Source organism: Schistocerca piceifrons, chromosome 5 (genome assembly GCF_021461385.2).
Source record: "Schistocerca piceifrons isolate TAMUIC-IGC-003096 chromosome 5, iqSchPice1.1, whole genome shotgun sequence".
NCBI classification, from domain to species: domain Eukaryota; kingdom Metazoa; phylum Arthropoda; class Insecta; order Orthoptera; family Acrididae; genus Schistocerca; species Schistocerca piceifrons.
The window spans coordinates 691971406-691992226 of record NC_060142.1 but is presented as its reverse complement, the minus strand read 5'-3'; the positions used below and the strand labels follow the sequence as shown (position 1 = coordinate 691992226).

General features: G+C 45.1%; 1 protein-coding gene across 1 annotated transcript in view; it reads left to right on the top strand.

Moving 5' to 3' along the window:
• Positions 1 to 20821, top strand: part of LOC124799205 (odorant receptor Or2-like) — a 96563-nt gene that overhangs the window by 17742 nt on the left and 58000 nt on the right. The window contains exon 2 of the mRNA XM_047262740.1: positions 11942 to 12175. Within this exon, the coding sequence (XP_047118696.1) occupies positions 11942 to 12175 (234 nt within the window). The remainder of the gene's footprint in view (positions 1 to 11941; positions 12176 to 20821) is intronic.

Below are 20821 nucleotides of genomic sequence, written 5' to 3'. Positions count from 1 at the left end.
GAGAGGGGAAAGGTTAAACCGGAATTAGAAGACCCTTGATGGATATCAGAGCTTGCATTTCTCGTGAACATTACGCCTCACATGAACGTCAGTTTCCAAGGTGAAGGTAATTTAATTTCTGACATACTGGGAAAACTAACTGCTTTTGAAAGTTAGTTTGCTCTTTGGCAGAGACGACTATTGTCTGAAAACGCTGCACATTTCCCTACCCTTGGTTTGATCCATGAAAGTGCTAGATTACAAGAATACTTGTCAATAATTATAAAAATTAATGAGCAATATGTAACACGATTTGTGGATGTTACGAGTGTGTCTCCCTTCATTCGTTACTTTGCACGACCGCTTTCAGCATCAGTTCATGGTGCTCCGAATCGTTTACAGATGGAACTGGTCGACCTACACTGCAGTACACGGCTAAAGGACGAAATCTTTGCAGCACGAGGTACAAAAGAATTGTTGTTTGGTTAAAGTCTTCCTGTTGTATCAAATCCTTTGAAAGCTCCTTCCAACGACCGTTTGTAGTGTCAATTAATTGAATTATGGCACCGCGACAATATTTCTCATGCACAGTTTCCTTTCTATTTAAATCCAGTGCTATCTCTTCTCCATTTAATCTAAATTTAACTATTCCTTCCTAGAAATCAATCTGACACTCGTACTCCTGCATACTCCCAATACCAAGAATACAGTCCACTAATAACTTCTCCACTACAAGGAACGTGCATTTTATTGCTACATTTCCCATTTTCACCTCTAATTGTGTTTGTATTTTGACATTCGGAGAGCGTGCTCCAACAGCTCCGATGATTTTGCAGTTCTGTACCGGCAAAATTGGTACCTTCTTCTTCCTAATAATTCTCCGAAAAAGAGCGCCTGAGATGACATTGGCGGAAGCGGCGGTGTCCAATATCACATTCGTTGGAACTTCCTCCATTTCAACAAATACTTCCGATACCGGAACACTCGATCTGTCATTATGACACGTTATTAAATCCTTTGTTAACTCTTCAGTCAACAGCTCACCATCATTATATCTTAACAATTGTAATTTTACTGTTTCGCCCCTAACAGATCGCCTGACCGCTCCTCCGGGGCACGATGCGGTCATGTTTAGTTTGACTGATTGTTGGTCCGATTGGTGTTTGTCTCTTCAGCTACTTCAGTGATTATCGGTTGTTGTGGTGAATCCTGTCTATGTTGTCTTGCTTGATTCGTGTAATTATTGTTGTTGTTCTGCTGGTGTTGGTAGATCTGTCCTGTGTTGCCATACATTGGATTATATCGATTAAAATTCCTACTGTTCCTAAAATAGCCCCTCGCTGCACCATTACTAAAGTTTCCATTATGGTAATAATTATTGTTTGCATTTTGTCCATTACTAAGTCTCCTCGGAGAGTGTAGTTGGTTATGATTATTGTTACTGCTACCATTACTGCCATTCCCAGTCGAGTTGCAGCTCGGATTCGCTTCTATTGCTCTTCTTTGATACGACATTTCTCTTGCCCTTTTATTGTCCTCCTCAGTTATATCAATACGATCAAGCGTAGTCATAAATGAGTCTATATCCTTATCATTTATATATAACAGCTGATTCCTTATACTGGTGGGTAGTCTGGACTTGAGTATTCTAAGTATATCCGGCAAAGGAATCGGTACATCCCAATACAAAGATTTATTAATGTATTTCTCAAAATATCTCTTTATAGATCCTCTAGAAAATGAGAAAGGCTCAGGATATAATACTTCCTGCCTAAGTCTTTCTTGTACTCCAGCAGACCAATATTTTGCTAGAAAAGCCTGCTCAAATTCTTTGTAAAATTTACAAGAAGATGTTTGTTCGGATGCCCACAATGCTCCTGTTCCTTGTATATATCCAGATACAAAACCAATTCCAATTTGCCATTCTGTCCAAGATCGTGGAAATAGACCTCTGAAACTTCGAATAAAGACTACAGGATGAACATTCCTTTTGTCAGGGTTAAAGATTTGAAATTGTCTCTGTTTAATCATCTTTCCCTCAACGGTACTACGATTCCAAAAATCATCCTGTTCGTACTCTTCACTGTGGCTATCCGTTATATCGAATCTAACTTGTGACGTACCAGTTCTGTCTACATCGGATCTTGACGTGGACGGAATTTCACGCGCAGATTGAGAATGTTTCCTACTTCTCGCTGTTTCTAAATCCTCCTGCGAGAGATTTAGTGATCTTTCGATATTTTCTTTCCAACGCGAGAATTCTTCGCCAAGTTGTTCTCGAACTTCCTTTAACCCTTCGTTGAAAAAATTCTCCTCGGAACTCTCTGAAATTGACTGTAAAGCTACTTTCACAGTTTCTTCTATGGTTTCCGAAGGAAAATTTTGCCCCTCTAATGTCATTTCTGAAAACTTTCCCGCAAGTACATTCATTCTATGTTCCACTGTCTCCTGTTTTTCCTTCGCGTCGTCAAATTGCCTCTTTAGATTATCTTGGGATTCTATAATTTCTGGTATCATAGATACGGAACACTGTATGTCCTCTTGAGCTTGTATTATTTGAGGAAACAGTTCTACTTGTTTTTGTATCGTGTCAATTTTGACGGATACATATTCGGTTAGTTCCGCTTTTAATTTACTATTGTTTTCTTGGCATTGTTGGCGGACCTGCTCAATTTGAGCAATAAGATTCTGTTCGGTCCTTTCTGCCTGTTCTTTTATTTCCTGTGTCTGGGTATTTAATCTCTGATCTAATTCGTTAAAGGTTGCTCTTAACTGATTTTGTAATTCTGTTTGATTTTCGGCTAATTGATTTTGGAGTTCATTTTGTATAACGGATAAGTCTCGTTTTACCTCCGCTTGGCCTTCGGCTAATAGAGACAACTGTTGCATAATAACAACTAATGTGTCAACAACAGTCTGATCAGCTGTTGTATGAATGTTTTCTGAACCAGTGGGATTACTTATATTGCTACCGCTAGCCACAACAGTCTCAGGATTGCTGTCCGTGGCCTCTTCTTCTGTGCAAACAGCTGAAGGCTGTTGCACGTCTCGTTGCTGATTCAATGACATTTTAAATGCCGCTCTAGTCAATACCATTAACTAACTGTCAATATCAGGTTCTAATAACTAAATACCGTTTCAAATTTACTGTCGTAGACACACTTAACTTTCAAATTACTTCACAGATGGTATAAAGTTCAATGTCCAGATACGAAAATCACACAATATACAGTTCTACAATCTAACTACTATCTGGAAAAAAGTTCTTTCTAAATTGATTTCAAACTATTTTAACTACAGGATAAAAAAAATTAGATTTCTCTGGCCTTGTTCTGTAGTCTCGGTGTTGTCCAATAGTTGACATCGTTTCTTGGTATCAGCAGTCTTTTACTATGGGCACCGAATCTCTCTTCAGATTAGTTACCTCTCGTTCTCGTTGGTTTTCATGAAACAAAAAATACATATATTATATAACAATCCAAGAGAGTCCTGTCACACTGGCGCCACTGTAATTTTTCCTCCTATCTTTTCTACGTAATTCTGTAGCTCTCAATTCGTTCGAACAATCAATCATTCATGATAGGAAACACAGTCATAGCTGAGTCACTCAAAATGATTCTGAAATTTTACTTGTTAGAATGAAATCAGGCGATGATTCTTCTTCTCTGCAGGCTCGTGCTTTGCGGCAGTCTGCTAATCTGTACAAATAAAATGCCTCGTAATTTTGGGAGCGTTGTATAATCAGTCGGGAAACCTCATATCAAGCGGATATTTGGCTTTGATGAAGTTTAACCTTCCGAAGAAGTAATGGAGCTCTTGGATTATTAAATGCAGGTTCGTATCCAGTCTTCCGGAAGTTCCCTTCTGATTAACAACTACGCAATATATCGATAAATATCATTAATTCTCAAATTTCCAATACACACCTTTTATTTGAAGGAGCAATCTATATATATATTTCCTTTTTAATCGTACAGTTTCGTCTCAGTTATCTTCTGTCATAAATCTCAATAATCAGATTACAGTTCTTCCAAGCCAAGCTCAGGCTAATCGGCACGAAGACAATCTCGGAAGCTCCCTTTCTTTGTTTCTTTCTTCTTTTTTTTTTTTTAACAACCACCAGAGAGAGTACTACAAAGAATACTTATGCGCTCATGGCATAGCTATTGTATGAACTACTTTTCGCATGGATTCTGCGAGTATGAAGATAGAAAATTAGTAAACATCATTCAAGGGTAGAATTGTATCTGAATAATTCATCGAATATAAAGATATATTACACGGCGTATTTACGCACTATTTGTTTTTATTTTTTGTTGTAGAACAGTGACTTTTCTCGATACGGCGATGGAATAATGTTATACCTTCCCGTGATTGCATTACACTCTGTGAAAATTTCATGAGAGTGCCCCGGGTACAGTGTATCTCAGCGAGTGGGTAAAGCGAAGCGGCGATATGTGTGCATAGAGACATACACTAAGTGATCGGTGTCTGTTCCTTTGCCCTGTTTTCACGTCTGGTAAGTGTGCACAACGCGACCAGGAAGCTGCACCTGCGGAGCAGGACCCCACGTGGGCAGAATTTCTGACTGGCGGTCTCGCGGTTCTGGCGCTGCGGTCCGGAACCGCGGGACTGCTACGGTCGCAGGTTCGAATCCTGCCTCGGGCATGGGTGTGTGTGATGTCCTTAGGTTAGTTAGGTTGAAGTAGTTCTAAGTTCTAGGGGACTTATGACCTAAGATGTTGAGTCCCATAGTGCTCAGAGCCATTTGAACCATTTTCTGACTGGCCCTGGTCTAGTGGCAAGGCGACCGTTTACGATAACCGGGAAACCCGGGTTCAAGTCCCGGACTGGCACAAGTTTTCTACTGTGTCATGCCATTAAACAGCTCATCGTTGTCCATATTTGCAACCGCAAATACATTTCATGTTTTTTTGCGGATGTCTTGAACACCCGGAGATATTACTCCATTGAAACTTCCTGGCAGATTAAAACTGTGTGCCCGACCGATACTGGCAGAAGTAAAGCTGTGAGTACCGGCCGTGAGTCGTGCTTCGGTAGCTCAGTTGGTAGAGCACTTGCCCGCGAAAGGCAAAGGTCCCGAGTTCGAGTCTCGGTCGGGCACACAGTTTTAATCTGCCAGGAAGTTTCATATCAGCGCACACTCCGCTGCAGAGTGAAAATCTCATTCTGGCACATTACTCCATTGCTGTTTCTAACACAAAAACGTTGACACAGTATGGTCGCACATTCAGTACTAAAGATTGCCTGCTAACTTGTCGAATGCGAATCTGTTGTTTACAGTTGTTCGTTCAAACTGCCACCGTAGCTGACGTCATTCATACATAAGGAATGAACTGAGTCTCGGAACGTTTTGGGCGGACGGTGTACACCAGCTGTTCCGACGCCACTGGAAATAGCCCGTAGTATGTATCGGTTACTTTTCTGTTGTTACATCGTCAATGTTACAAAGAGGTACGCTAAATCACTGAACGTCTTCACTTCTTTTGTCAGTCACCGTGGTTTTTATGTTTGGCTTCGGTTTATTAAACCGTGCTGCCAACAACTTATTTCAACCGTAAAACTTACGTGCAGAGAAACAGGAAATCAAAGCTCCGCATTCTAGCCCTGTTGGGTCAATCGGGACCTACCAACCGCCGTGTCATCCATGACCAATGGCCTCATTGGGTGTGATATGAAGGAAGGGGCATGGGTCAATACACCGCTCTCCTGGCTTTTCCGACCTTGTAGCCGCTACTTCTCACTCACGTAGCTCCTCAATAGACGTAACGAAGAGGAGTACACCCCATTCCAGTCCCACAAAGGAAATATTCCTGCAGTACCTGGAACCGAAACTAGGTCCTCTATAACCAGACACTCACAATGACTCCTTAGCTACGGAGGCGGATTATATACAGAGAAATCACAGTACAAAAATTTGGAACAATGGCTTGTAAATAGTTTACAATGTTCACATAGCTACAATAGATACAGCTAAGAAAACTGGACTTACTAATTCGAGATAAAGTATAAAATAAAAGGACCTCAACACAGATTGGGATGTATACACACCTGGAGATTAGTGTGTTGATGCAATCACAGACGGGACAAAAAAACATCATGTTTACGCGTTACAGTCACGTAGATAACAATAAAAGGGCTTTGTGTATTTGAGGATCGTCATGACATAATGAAACAGTCACCATGTTAAATTTACTTGTGTAGTTGTTCCTGATGTCATTGGAGAGTCATTTTCTCTGCGCCGTCAGTCCTGAGCTTGTTGTCTTGCCACTAGCAAGCGCTGTGTAAATGTCTGGAGTTGCTCCGTGTTCTTCAGTGAAACCTAGATAAGGAAAAATGTTAAAAAGCATCTCGAAGCAAATGCAAGAAGTATTTAGAAGAAAATCCGTAGCTAACGATAGGGCACATTTCATAAATACCTCTAACTTTTCAGCAGTTTCTGATTCAATTGCACTATGCAAGCACGGATGCAAGGGGTGAGGGTTGGAGGGTAGCGGGAATAAAAATTTAGGATAAGTGTTTATACAGGGTGACAATTACTGAACTATATGAAATAAAATCATCATAACTTCTTAACGGTTTGCGTTAGGACGTTCAAACTGTACGGTTGGCCGTGGGGCATGATGGGAATTAGTATGCCCTGTATGATTTGGTTTAGCGACGAAGCCCACTTGCATTTGGATGGGTTCATCAATAAACAAAACCTGCGCATTTGGGGTCTTCGAATCCTCAACTCCAACGGGTGACTGTGTGGTGTGCAAACTCCAGTCACAGAATAATCGGTGCGATATTTCTTGGCAAGGTGACTACCGATAGGTACGTGAAGGTTTTGGAAGATGATTTCATCCCCATTATCCAAAGTGACCCTGATTTCGACATGATGTGATTCACGAAAGACGGTGCTAGACCCTATCGAAGCAGAAGAGTGATGTCCTGGTGGAGCACTTTGGGGACCGCATTCTGGCTCTGGGGTAGCCAGAGGCCACTGGCATTAGCCTCGATTGACCGCCATATTCTCCGGATCTGAACAAATGTAATTCCCTTTTGTGGGGCTATATTAAAGGCAAGGTGTACAGCAACACCCCAGAAAGGTTGCTGAGCTGAAAACGACCATTCAGGAGGTCATCGACAGCATCGATGTCCCGACACTTCGGCGGGTCATGCAGAATTTCGCTATTCGTCTGCGCCACATCATCGCGAATGATGGCAGGCATATCGAACACGCCATAACTTAAATCCGAATATCTGTAGTGACATTTATGTGTTGAATAAAGTGTGTGCATACTCAACGACGAACCTGGGTGCACGAATGGCAAAACGTCATTTTTTCGGATGAATCCAGGTTCTGTAAACAGCATCACGATGGCCGCATCCGTATTTGGCGACATCGCCGTGAACGCACATTGGAAGCGTGTATTCGTCATCGCCATACTGGCGTATTACCCAGCGTGATGCTACGGGGTGCCATTGGTTACACGTCATAGTTTGTAACTAATTTACGTCTTTTTCATATAGTTCAATAATTGTCACCCTGTATGTTTACTTGTCTATTAGTTTCCAAATTTCACAGAAGAATAAAACGACATGGAAACTAAATGTGTCGGAAATAGCTAGGAATTCTAGAAATTGGTAGCTACGCTTAACACACTATACTTATCAGTTGTTCGTGTGACAGCCTGCAGAAGTGGATGGGCTTTCAGCCTTACCGGCTACATTCCAGCCATCTGAAGGTTCACGTTCACAGGCTGATCATATCTGCTGCCACGAACAAACCCAACGCTGTTCGTAAATCCAGAGCGAGAACAGCTAACCATAGGGAACCGAAGGAGGACTGAAAGGGAAATAGCCTCCACTAAGACATGAAATATAACAAAAACACTGACTCCCTAAACTTAGGCGAAAACGACTTAAAAGAATCTGCCCTCCCCTCATTCACGCCTTCGCAAAGACACAGTCTGCAGACTTGTGTTCATAAACGTGGCACTCAATGAAATACCGATAATTTTGAGTGCATACTTCGGTTATACACTCCTGGAAATTGAAATAAGAACACCGTGAATTCATTGTCCCAGGAAGGGGAAACTTTATTGACACATTCCTGGGGTCAGATACATCACATGATCACACTGGCAGAACCACAGGCACATAGACACAGGCAACAGAGCATGCACAATGTCGGCACTAGTACAGTGTATATCCACCTTTCGCAGCAATGCAGGCTGCTATTCTCCCATGGAGACGATCGTAGAGATGCTGGATGTAGTCCTGTAGAACGGCTTGCCATGCCATTTCCACCTGGCGCCTCAGTTATATCAGCGTTCGTGCTGGACGTGCAGACCGCGTGAGACGACGCTTCATCCAGTCCCAAACATGCTCGATGGGGGACAGATCCGGAGATCTTGCTGGCCAGGGTAGTTGACTTACACCTTCTAGAGCACATTGGGTGGCACGGGATACATGCGGACGTGCATTGTCCTGTTGGAACAGCAAGTTCCCTTGCCGGTCTAGGAATGGTAGAACGATGGGTTCGATGACGGTTTGGATGTACCGTGCACTATTCAGTGTCCCCTCGACGATCACCAGTGGTGTACGGCCAGTGTAGGAGATCGCTCCCCACACCATGATGCCGGGTGTTGGCCCTGTGTGCCTCGGTCGTATGCAGTCCTGATTGTGGCGCTCACCTGCACGGCGCCAAACACGCATACGACCACCATTGGCACCAAGGCAGAAGCGACTCTCATCGCTGAAGACGACACGTCTCCATTCGTCTCTCCATTCACGCCTGTCGCGACACCACTGGAGGCGGGCTGCACGATGTTGGGGCGTGAGCGGAAGACGGCCTAACGGTGTGCGGGACCGTAGCCCAGCTTCATGGAGACGGTTGCGAATTGTCCTCGCCGATACCCCAGGGGCAACAGTGTCCCTAATTTGCTGGGAAGTGGCGGTGCGGTCCCCTACGGCACTGCGTAGGATCCTACGGTCTTGGCGTGCATCCGTGCGTCGCTGCGGTCCGGTCCCAGGTCGACGGGCACGTGCACCTTCCGCCGACCACTGGCGACAACATCGATGTACTGTGGAGACCTCACGCCCCACGTGTTGAGCAATTCGGCGGTACGTCCACCCGGCCTCCCGCATGCCCACTATACGCCCTCGCTCAAAGTCCGTCAACTGCACATACGGTTCACGTCCACGCTGTCGCGGCATGCTACCAGTGTTAAAGACTGCGATGGAGCTCCGTATGCCACGGCAAACTGGCTGACACTGACGGCGGCGGTGCACAAATGCTGCGCAGCTAGCGCCATTCGACGGCCAACACCGCGGTTCCTGGTGTGTCCGCTGTGCCGTGCGTGTGATCATTGCTTGTACAGCTCTCTCGCAGTGTCCGGAGCAAGTATGGTGGGTCTGACACACCGGTGTCAATGTGTTCTTTTTTCCATTTCCAGGAGTGTATACCGTGCAAATTACGACGCTTCCACCGTTGTGTGCGGTTGTTGCTACTGTTCTTATATTTGATTGGATGACACAGGGAGATCTCTAGTTTTCTGATGAATGCTTTTTAAGTTTTATATTTCTCCGAACAATAATTTCTTGAACATTACTCTAAAGCAATGTACTAATCACAGATTAAAACAAATTATAATAACATCAAAGCATTAACTATTACTAAACACTTGGTTCAATGCTACATTGTATGTGGAGGTGATAGAAATTTATATTCGGGCGCTGTAAGGATTGGTCGTGAGATAACAACGAACAGAGACCTTAACCCAGAGTGGAATACTGGATCCGTGTCTGGCAGTAAATGTGCTCAGGGAAACTTTCGACTCCTGGCAATACGAGGAGGAGTTATCCGTTTGTGTTAGGAAAAATGACGGATTTGTGAAAAGTGCTGCACAGTCAAAGTTGCATACATGAGAACTGAATGACTTAATGGGTGCTGCTGTTGATCGCCCCTCATCAGTGCAGAAGACAGCTACAGTTTAGAACTGGATGCCTCCTTGCGCAAGGAGCCGAGAGATTACCAGACGGCAAGTATCGCCTTCTGTGGCTTCAGTGTTACATTATACGGTGAAATGTCGACAGTCCTACGTTTGCGTGAGGTTTTTCTGTCACTCAGCCTCTCTCATAACTTTCGCTTACCGCCTGATCCCAGGTGTAGCGTGTTAAAAACTTTTACCGATTGTTATTTCACTGTTCTTACAAACTGTACTAAATGCAATTTGGAGTTATACTGTCTGGGCAGTGTGGCTGCAGCAAAAACGTAGCGTAATAATCGTATGCGACTGTATTCCACAGGGCGTGGTTTAGGTTCTGTGGGAAGGAGACTCCCATGAGATAATAATAAACGTAGGGAATAGACAACGCCATGTTTACTTGCACCTTAGACTTACGATGTACAGAGGGCAGCCGTCAGCTCCGCCCTCTTAGCTATGTTTTCTCGACGACCCATTCCGTGTACATAGATGTTTGTATCATTCTAGGTAAATTCATGGACTGTCCTTCGAGTTAGAAAGTCGCCACGGCGGCAAAGAGGTGTTCGTCACAGGATTAAACGAAGTCAAAGCCTTATTGGCAAACACAACCTGTATGAAGCGAAAATGAGCGTAAGGAGAGCAACGCATGATTCGTTCAATGAGTTATTATGTACAATTTTGCCACTTGATTCGACCAGCAGAAAGTAACTCCTTTTGAGAAGTACAATTTCTTAAAATAAAATGAGGTTAAAACAAAATATAGAGAAAACGAAAAATATACAGACGATAAAGCTAAAAATGGTTAATTTAGATGTAAGGATTACTATTTTGTATGGGACAGATGTGGTGTCGATTATTAGCTGCATGGTACTTCTATAGGCTACCCGAGCCGTAAGATGAGATTTGGAAGCTGTATGGCTAACTTGTGATAGGCGGTCTTTAGGGGATAGCATCAAAAGTAGGAAAAATGCAACATAAATGCGTAGCAGATTTAGAAAGTTATAGATGAGAATTTGGAAGGTTCTGTTCGGAGAATTGGAGTAATGAGAGAAATCAGGCTATGCTTGCAATTAAGGTTGCAGTAGGATTAGATAAGCTTCACTAGTAGTTTCAAATGGCTGTGAGCACTATGCGACTTAATTTCTGAGGTCATCAGTCGCCTAGAATTTAGAACTAACCTAAGGACATCACACACATCCATGCCCGAGGCAGGATTCGAACCTGCGACTGTAGCGATGGCGCGGTTCCAGACTGTAGCGCCTAGAACCGCTCGGCCACGTAGTATGGTTGGAGCAGGAGCAGACAAGGATATCTAGGCGGGAGAGTGTAAAATGTAAGTGATTTTGGTAGTATGTGGCTGTGGAATTTGGGTCAAACATGCAACGTGGAGCCAGTGTAAAATGTAGGGGGTAGTGCGAAGGGATGAATGTTCTCGTGGACACTTCCGATAAGTTATATGTTCCTTATGGGAGTGGGGGCTGGAAGACGTTAGGACGTTCGGAGTTTTTAGGTCGAGGGATGTCTTTGGGGAAAATTAGGGCAGTCATTTCAGGTTTTAGTACGAGAGATTAAGCATTGCAAGACATATAGACATTTGACATAGTTTGGAGTAATAACTTAATATGACTTACTATGACTTACTATGACTGATGAGGAGTTCACATATAAAATGAAAACGGATTGCAATCGATATCGAGTTTGAGACATACAATATAATAACAGCTCAGCGAAACTTTTAGAACTGGAAACAACCAAGGATAGTGTGGTCAATATCGTAAAATGAAACAGGATGCACGTCAACTAACATAGGAACAGAAATCTATCGTCAAAGACATAAACATTCATGTGTATGAAACAACCACAAACGTGATCAAAGACGTGGTGTGGTCATACCAAAACAACCTTAGGGTTGAAGGCAGCCTTCCACCACTGTTCACTCCCTGGCACCTTATTCTGCGGCCTTGCAGCAGTACGGGCGGCAGCTGGAGGCCGAGAAGCGGGCGGTGTTCGCGGGCTGCGCGCGCCGCGGGCTGCGCGTCTCCGGCGCTCGCCTGGCCCTGGCCGCCGTCTTCTACGTCAGCTGGGTGGCGCAGCCCGCGCTCAGGGCCCGCGCGTGCGAGTCCGCCGCCTGCCGCAAGCAGGGCGGCTTCCCGGCGCTCATCTGGCTGCCCTTCGACTACGCCGAGCAGCCAGCCTACGAGGTAGGCGCTACTCGCGGTAAATCTGGAGTGCTTCGTGCCGACAAAACCTACACTACTGGCTATTAAAACTGCTACACCAAGAAGAGATGCAGATGATAAACCGGTATTCATTGGACAACTATATTATACTAGAACTGACATTTGATTACGTTTTCACGCAATTTGGGTGCAGAGATCCTGAGAAATCAGTACCCAGAACAACCACCTCTGGCCGTAATAACGGCCTTGATACGCCTGGGCATCGAGTCAAACAGAGCTTGGATGGCGTGTAAAGGTACAGCTGCCCATGCAACTTCAACACGACAACACAGTTCATCAAGAGTAGTGACGCGTATTGTGACGAGCTAGTGGCTCCGCCACCATTGACCAGACGTTTTCAATTGGTGAGACATCTCGAGAATGTGCTGGCCAGGGCAGCAGTCGAACATTTTCTATATCCAGAAAGGCCTGTACAGGACCTGCAACATGCGGTCGTGCATTATCCAGCTCAAGTGTAGGGTTTCGCAGGGATCGAATAATGGGTAGAGCCACGGGTCGTAACACATCTGAAATGTAACGTCCACTGTTCAAAGTGCTGTCAATGCGAACAAGAGGTGACCGAGACGTGTAATCAGTGGCACCACATACCATCACGCCGGCTGATACGCCAGTATGCCGATGACGAATACCCGCTTCCAATGTGCGTTCACCGCGATGTCGCCAAACACGTATGCGACCGTCATTATCCTGTAAACAGAACCGGGATTCATCCGAAAAAATGACGTTTTGCCAATGCTGCACCCAGGTTCGTCGTTGAGTACACCATCGCAGGCGCCCTTGTCTGTGATGCAGCGTCAAGGGTAACCGCAGCCACGGTGTCCGAGCTGATAGTTCATGCTGCTGCAAACGTCGTCGAACTGTTCGTGTAGATGGTTGTTGTCTTGCAAACGTCCCCATCTGTTGACTCAGGCATCGAGACGTGGCTGCACGATCAGTTACCGCCATACGGACAAGATGCCTGTCATCTCGACTGCTAGTGATACGAGCCCGTTGGGATCCGTCACGGCGTTCCGTATTACACTCCTGAATCCACCGATTCCATATTCTGCTAACAGTCGTTGGATCTCGACCAACGTGGGCAGCAATGTCGCTATACGATAAACCGCAATCGCGATGGGCTACAATCCGACCTTTATCAAAGTCGGAAACATGATGGTACGCATTTCTCCTCCTTACACGAGGCATCGCAACAATGTTTCACCAGGCAACGCCGGTCAACAGCTGTTTGTGTATGAGAAATCGATTGGAAACTTTTATGTCAGCACGTTGTAGGTGTCGCCACCGGCGCCAACCTTGTGTGAATGCTCTGAAAAGATAATCATTTGCGTATCACAGCATCTTCTTCCTGTCGGTTTAATTTCACGTCTGTAGCACGTCATCTTCGTGGCGTAGCAATTTTAATGGCCAGTAGTGTACATGTACACTATCCGACCAATGGTATTCGGAAACCTTTTGGTGGACATTAATACAAGGTCTGATTCACAAGTTTCAAGACTGATTCATTTCTGAGTAGGCGAACGCACGCTGACCGGTCCCGCCGGGTGGAGAAAGTAGTGGGGGTCTCAGGGAATAAACTGACGATGCGGCACGTGCCTCCGGAACCATGGAGAGTGCGCATTGCTTGCAACGTGAGTGCGTCTCATTGACCTCGGTCGAAAAGTGGGGGAGGCGAAAATGGAGTAGCGTTGTGCGATTAAGTTTTGCGTGCGACTGAAGAAAACCGCCACGGAGACTCTCGTTGTGATTCAAGAGGCCTTTAAGGAAGAAGCCATGCCCCTTCCAATGGTTTTCATGTTGCATTAACGTTTCAAAGATGGCCACAGGAATGTTGAAGACAACGACTGCTCTGGGAGGCCATCATCAAGCCGAACGGATTAAATGTGTAGGGAGAGCAGGATCTTCTAAACACTCAGAGTATGGTGTGGAGGATTGTGACAGATAATTTGATGATGTGAAAAGTGTGTGCCAAAGTGGTGCCAAAAGTTTTGTCCGTGGATCAGAAGAAACGGCCCATGATTGTTTCCCACGAAATGATCCGGTGATAGAATGTTGATCCGAACCTTCTGGAGAAAGTGGTTTCTGGTGATGAGACCTGGGTCTACAAGTACGATCCTGAGTCGAAGCGTCAAAGCTCAGAATGTGTATGTGAAATCTTATGGGGACTTAATTCCTAAGGTCATCAGTCCCTAAGCTTACACACTACTTAACCTAAATTATCCTGAGGACAAACACACACCCATACCCGAGGGAGGACTCGAACCTCCGCCGGGACCAGCCGCACAGTCCATGACTGCAACGCCTCAGACCGCTAGGCTAATCCCGCGCTGCAAAGCTCAGAATGGCACACTGCTTCGTCGCCGAAGCCCAAGAAAGCCCGCATGAGCAGGTCATGTGTGAAGTGCAGGCTGATTGTATTTTATGGTAAAGGAGTGATACACAAGGTGTTTGTTGCTCGTGGTCAGGCTGTCACAGGTGACTTTTACGCTGGAGTGCTCCGCAGCTTGAGGAATCGAGTTTGCCGCGTCCGCCCGGCGATCAAGGGCGGTTGGATTTTCCACCACGACAATGCGCCCGTTCACACGTCCCGCACCGGCGCCGAAGTTTTGCTCAAGTTCAAGGTGACAACACTGCCGCAGCCAGCCGATAGCCCCGACTTGGCTCCAAGTGAATTTTTCCTCTTCCCCCGAATCAAGACAGACCAAAAAGGGCAGCAATTCGAATCCATCGAGGCCATCCATCAGGCTTAGACGAGAGCCCTTGACAGCACGACGCCCGAGGCCTTCCAGAAGGGCTACAAACAGTGGAAGACGTGCTGGCAGCGCTGTGTTGATGTTGAAGGATCATATTTTGAAGAATTTTATTCCGCTGTACTTAAATGTCCAATAAGTATCTAGTTCTCACTTAAGTCTTGAAACTTTTGAACCACACCCTGTATGGGGTGTGTCGACCCTTTGCCTTTACGATGGCTTCAATTCTGGTGGGGACACTTTCAATGAGATGTCTCATTGTCTGTGCGGAAATGACAAGTCAGCCCATTCTTCCTCAAGAGGGTAGAGATGTAAGACGCTGGGGTATAGAACTAAATCAACGTTCTAACTCATCCCAGAGTAGTTCCATTGAGTTGAAATCGGCACTGCAGTCAGACGAGTTCATTTCAGCCATGTTCTTGCCCAAAAACCATTCTTTCGCTGATGCTGCTTTATGGCAGGGTGCATTATTATGCTGCTACAATCATCGAATCTGATGCTTTCATATTCTTCAGTATTCGGTATTTTTAAGCGCAATGAGGGGACCACGCACTAACCAAGTAAAACTCTTCTATACTGTAACACCAGCTCCTCCGTACTTCACGTTTGACAAAGAAATAAACAAATAACACGGTGTTTTGCATCAAGGCGGACTCAATTTGTGATATTACTGTTTCACGTTTGACACTATACAGGGCGGTCCATTGACAGTGACTGGGCCAAATATCTCACGAAATAAGCGTCAAACGAAAAAACTGCAAAGAACGAAACTCGTCTAGCTTGAAGGGGGAAACCAGATGGCGCTATGATTGGCCCGCTAGATGGCGCTGCCATAGGTCAAACGGATATCAACTGCGTTTTTTAAAATAGGAACCTCCATTTTTATTATATGTTCGTGTAGTACGTAAAGAAATATGAATGTTTCAGTTGGACCACTTTTTTTGCTTTGTGATAGATGGCACTGTAATAATCACAAACGTATACGTACGTGGTATGACGTAACATTCCGCCAGAGCGGACGGTATTTGCTTCGTGATACATTACCCGTGTTAAAATGGATCGTTTACCAATTGTGGAAAAGGTCGATATCGTGTTGATGTATGGCTATTGTGATCAAAATGCCCAACGGGCCTGTGCCATGTATGCTCCTCGGTATCCTGGACGACATCATCCAAGTGTCCGGACCGTTTGCCGGATAGTTACGTTATTTAAGGAAACAGGAAGTGTTCAGCCACATGTGAAACGTCAACCACGACCTGCGACAAATGATGATGCCCAAGTAGGTGTTTTAGCTGCTGTCGCGACTAATCCGCACATCAGTAGCAGACAAACTGCGCGAGAATCGAGAGTCTCAAAAACGGCGTTGAGAATGCTACATCAACATCGATTGCACCCATACCATATTTATATGCACCAGGAATTGCATGGCGACGACTTTGAACCTCGTGTACAGTTCTGCCACTGGGCACAAGAGAAACTACGGGACGATGACAGATTTTTTGCACGCGATCTATTTAGCGACGAAGCGTCATTCACCAACAGCGGTAACGTAAACCGGCATAATATGCACCATTCGGCAACGGAAATCCCACGATGACTGCAACAAGTGGAACATCAGCGACCTTGGCGGGCTAATGTATGGTGTGGCATTATGGGAGGAAGGATAATTGGCCCCCATTTTATCGATGGTAATCTAAATGGTGCAATGTATGCTGATTTCCTACGTAACGTTCTACCGATGTTACTGCAAGATGTTTCACTGCATGGCAGAATGGCGATGTACTTCCAACATGATAGATGTCCGGCACATAGCTCGTGTGCGGTTGAAGCGGTACTGAACAGCACATTTCATGACAGGTGGATTGGTCGTCGAAGCACCATACCATGGCCTGCACGTTCACCGGATCTGACGTCCCCCGATTTCTTTTTGTGGGGAAAGTTGAAGGATATCTGCTATCGTGATCCATCGACAACGCATGACAACAGGCGTCAGCGCATTGTCAATGCATGTGCGAACATTACGGAAGGCGAACTACTCGCTGTTGAGAGGAATGTCGTTACACGTATTGCCAAATGCACTGAGGTTGGCGGACATCATTTATTGCATTAATGTGGTATTTGCAGGTAATCACGCTGTAACAGCATGCTTTCTCAGAAATGATAAGTTCACAAAGGTACATGTATCACATTGGAACAACCGAAATAAAATGTTCAAACGTACCTACGTTCTGTACTTTAATTTAAAAAGCCTACCTGTTACCAATCGTTAGTCTAAAATTGTGAGCCATATGTTTGTGACATTACAGCGCCATCTATCACAAAGCGAAAAAAGTGGTCCAACCAAAAGATTCACATTTCTTTACGTACTACACGAATATGTAATAAAAAATGGGGGTTCCTATTTTTAAAAAATGCAGTTGATATCCGTTTGACCTATGGTAGCGCCATATAGCGGGCCAACCATAGCGCCATCTGGTTTCCCCCTTCTAGCTAGACAAGTTCCGTTCTTTGTAATTTTTTGGTTTGACGCTTATTTCGTGAGATATTTGGCCCGGTCACGAACAATGGACCACTGTGATTATGATGGTAGCAGGCATTTACCAAACAGAAACCATTGCATCGGGTTGCCACAGGGTATAGAGTGATTCGCCAATCTAAATCAGTCAATTGCATCCACTATCCAATGGCGTCCCTCTTTAGAACACGCCAGAAGGCACTTAGTGCTGTTGCTCACCAGGAGCTTGTCGACCACTGTACCCCATTCGCCTTAACTCCCTACGCACAGATGTTGTGCTGGCAGTCCGTCAATAGATGAGGTCTGCCTGTTCTTGGTTTATTTCTTCGCATTTCTATTTCACAGTCGCGTCACCAACAATCTACTTGGACAGCTTTAGGAGAGTTGAACTGTCTTTGATGCATTTGTTGCTCCGGTGACTTTCAATGACTAGTCCACATTCGAGGTCAATAAAGTCTCCTGACCGACCCATTTTGCTACTACTGTTTCTCTACTGACAACGCAAAACCCCCACCTCCTTTTATACTAGTGGATTTGCCTCTCGTGATATCTAGTGCTCAGGTCCACACAGTGGCGGATACAGAAAAACCTCAATGCGGGGGCGCTAAAGATATCTTGAGCTACCTTTACTTTTACCGCAATAAAATTTACGAGGATAAGTTCCGATCAGTCGCGTAAAGGAAACCACTGGCAAAATCCGTTAAAGCTTTGACGAGATGTGTTGGGCAGTGTCTCTAGTATACCCGTCGATCGTGTCGCGTCGCTCTTCTCACTTTTGAGTGAACAGTGAGCACGTAGAGATACGTAGGCAATAGCGTCTCCCGCCAAGTATGAGGGCCTGGTTAGAGATTTCGCCTGTGTCATGCAGCCCACATAACACAACTGTCGAGAAGTACCTTCTACACACCAATTCTCGACCGCACACTGCAGGGGCAATGAAGACGCTACTGCAGGGTTTCCGATGAGAAGGGTTTGACCACCCACAATACAGACTGTAATTGGCTCCCCTTGAGTCGCATCTCTGCTCACAAGAACCGCTGGCTATGAAGACAAAATTTTTCCACAGAGAACGAGCTGCAGACCAGTGCAGATAACTGGCCGAAAGCACAAGCAGCTGCTTTCTAAGACAAGGATATTGGAAAGTTGATACAACACTACGACAACACTCGAAGTTGGAGCGGCGACTATGTAGAGAAGTAGGTGGAAGGTGTACCTAACTGTTGCAAATAAAACGTTTCTGGTTTTCAGTTTCGCGACCGACGGAAACTTACTTTCTGGACAACGCTCGTAATCAAGAGGAATTATTATGAAATACTATTATTAACACTTCACAATGAACTGATTACTCTCGCTCTTGACTAATCTTCACACTTGCACTTGTTACAACTAGGATTTTTTACTTATTCATTCCTCAGTCTTAATATTTCTGCTTCTGAATGTAAACTAGCCTTCTATTCGGCGAACAGCCCGTATTCGAACAAATGCCAGACGGAATAACGTATCGAGATCACTGGAAACGCCGCGACTTCTCTCGTAGGTATGTGTTAGCTATCTACGTGCCGCTGTGTCATCCTCAGCCGATAAGCGTCACTGGATGCGGATATGGAGGAGCGTGTGGTCAGCACACCGCTCTCCTGACCGTTGTCATTTTTATTAACCGGACCCGTTACTTCTCAGGCAAATAGCTCCTCATTTGGCCTCACAAGGGCTGAGTGCACCATGCCTGTCAACAGCGCTCGGCAGACCCGAACGGTCACACATCCTAATGCTAGCCAAGCCCGACAGTGCGTAACTTCGGTGATCTGACGGGAACTGGTATTACCACTGCGGCAAGGCCGTTGACATAGCAGGAAGAATACATGATTATATTTAGAGGTGATTTGGGACTGTAGAAGGTGCTCAATTTTCTACTCAGATCTGCCATCTCTAGCAGTAACAATGTATTTAACCCGCCAGGAAATCAAGTCGAAATGCGCTTGGATAAATAATATGGGTGCGTCGTTACATGCTCCTTCAACCCTACCCTATAGAGGCCATAAAACGTAGTGGCCAGTGAGCAGTGATATGCCCATCTCTCGCCAACCTAGAGGGTGAGTCACTAACTATTTACACCAAGAATAACTCCGAAAGTATGATGTTAGCTGTTGTGACTGACAATTCGCAATTTTTCACAACACAACTTTTATTTATGTAAGTTTACAATGTCGATGACTGAACAACAAAAGAAAGATAACAATAACGATGCCAGTAAGAGTCTCCTAATTGAGGCAAACAAAAGTTCACTTCTAATTTTCCACAAATGTTCGTGGTAACACACACACACACACACACACACTGGTAAAAGTCCAATTCAGAGACGAAGACGTAATCTTCAGCGGTCGAAGTCCACGAAGTCGGCATCCGAAGTGAACTGAACTTCGGGGCTGGTTCTAGCCCCTAAATAGCTGTCTCCAGCCAGGCAGGTTTTGGCGTAGTGATACTTCCTACAGGCCGTGGCTCGAGCTCCCCCTGCAGGAAGTAGTGCTCGGAATGTCTGTTTGCTTTATCTTGTATGTAAATAGGCGGTGTTTACCATTGTGCCTTTAGTACGCCTTGGACATAGACAACCCGTTTCCTGTGGTGTAATATGGGTTGTCGGCTCTCAGGCGCTACCTTGGCTCCGGGATAACAGTAGCTGAAAACTTTGTGGGACACAAATTGCATGGGACAACGGGGGCCATAATATGACTTTGGGTTTTTGTTGCGAAGGGGGTCGCTTCTGAGATATGAAGGTCAACTTTGTTTTTTTTTTTTTTAATGGGATGCTATAGTTTTGTAGTTATTTTCTGATAGCGGCCATCGAGACGAATCCAATTATGTGTAACAGTAAGGCCTTCGAAGGTCAACGAAGGTCACAAAGGTGGTATGAATGTCCATTTACAAAAGGCGTTCGAAGGAATCAATGCAGTGCTGCCATATTCTTATCATGAATTGAGTGGTATTCCTTATCACATCGGCACTTATGGAAGCACATGCTCTGACAATTCTCTGTCGTAAATCTTCACGTGTTGTTGGAATGTCTTTATAAACAATGTCTTTTACGAATCTGCACAAGAAAAAATCCAGAGGCGTCAAGTGTGGCGAACGAGCCGGCCACAACACATCTTCTCCGCGTCCAATCCACCGATTTGAGAATTGTCCCTGCAACTCATTTCTAGCCACCAGTGAAAAATGTGCCGGAGACCCATCGTGTTGATACCTCATTCTGTTCCTTCTTCCTAAAGGTATTTCTTCCAATAACAGACCTAATGTTTCTTGCAGGAATGTGGTGTACTTCCTACCATTAAGATTTCCTTCGATGAAATA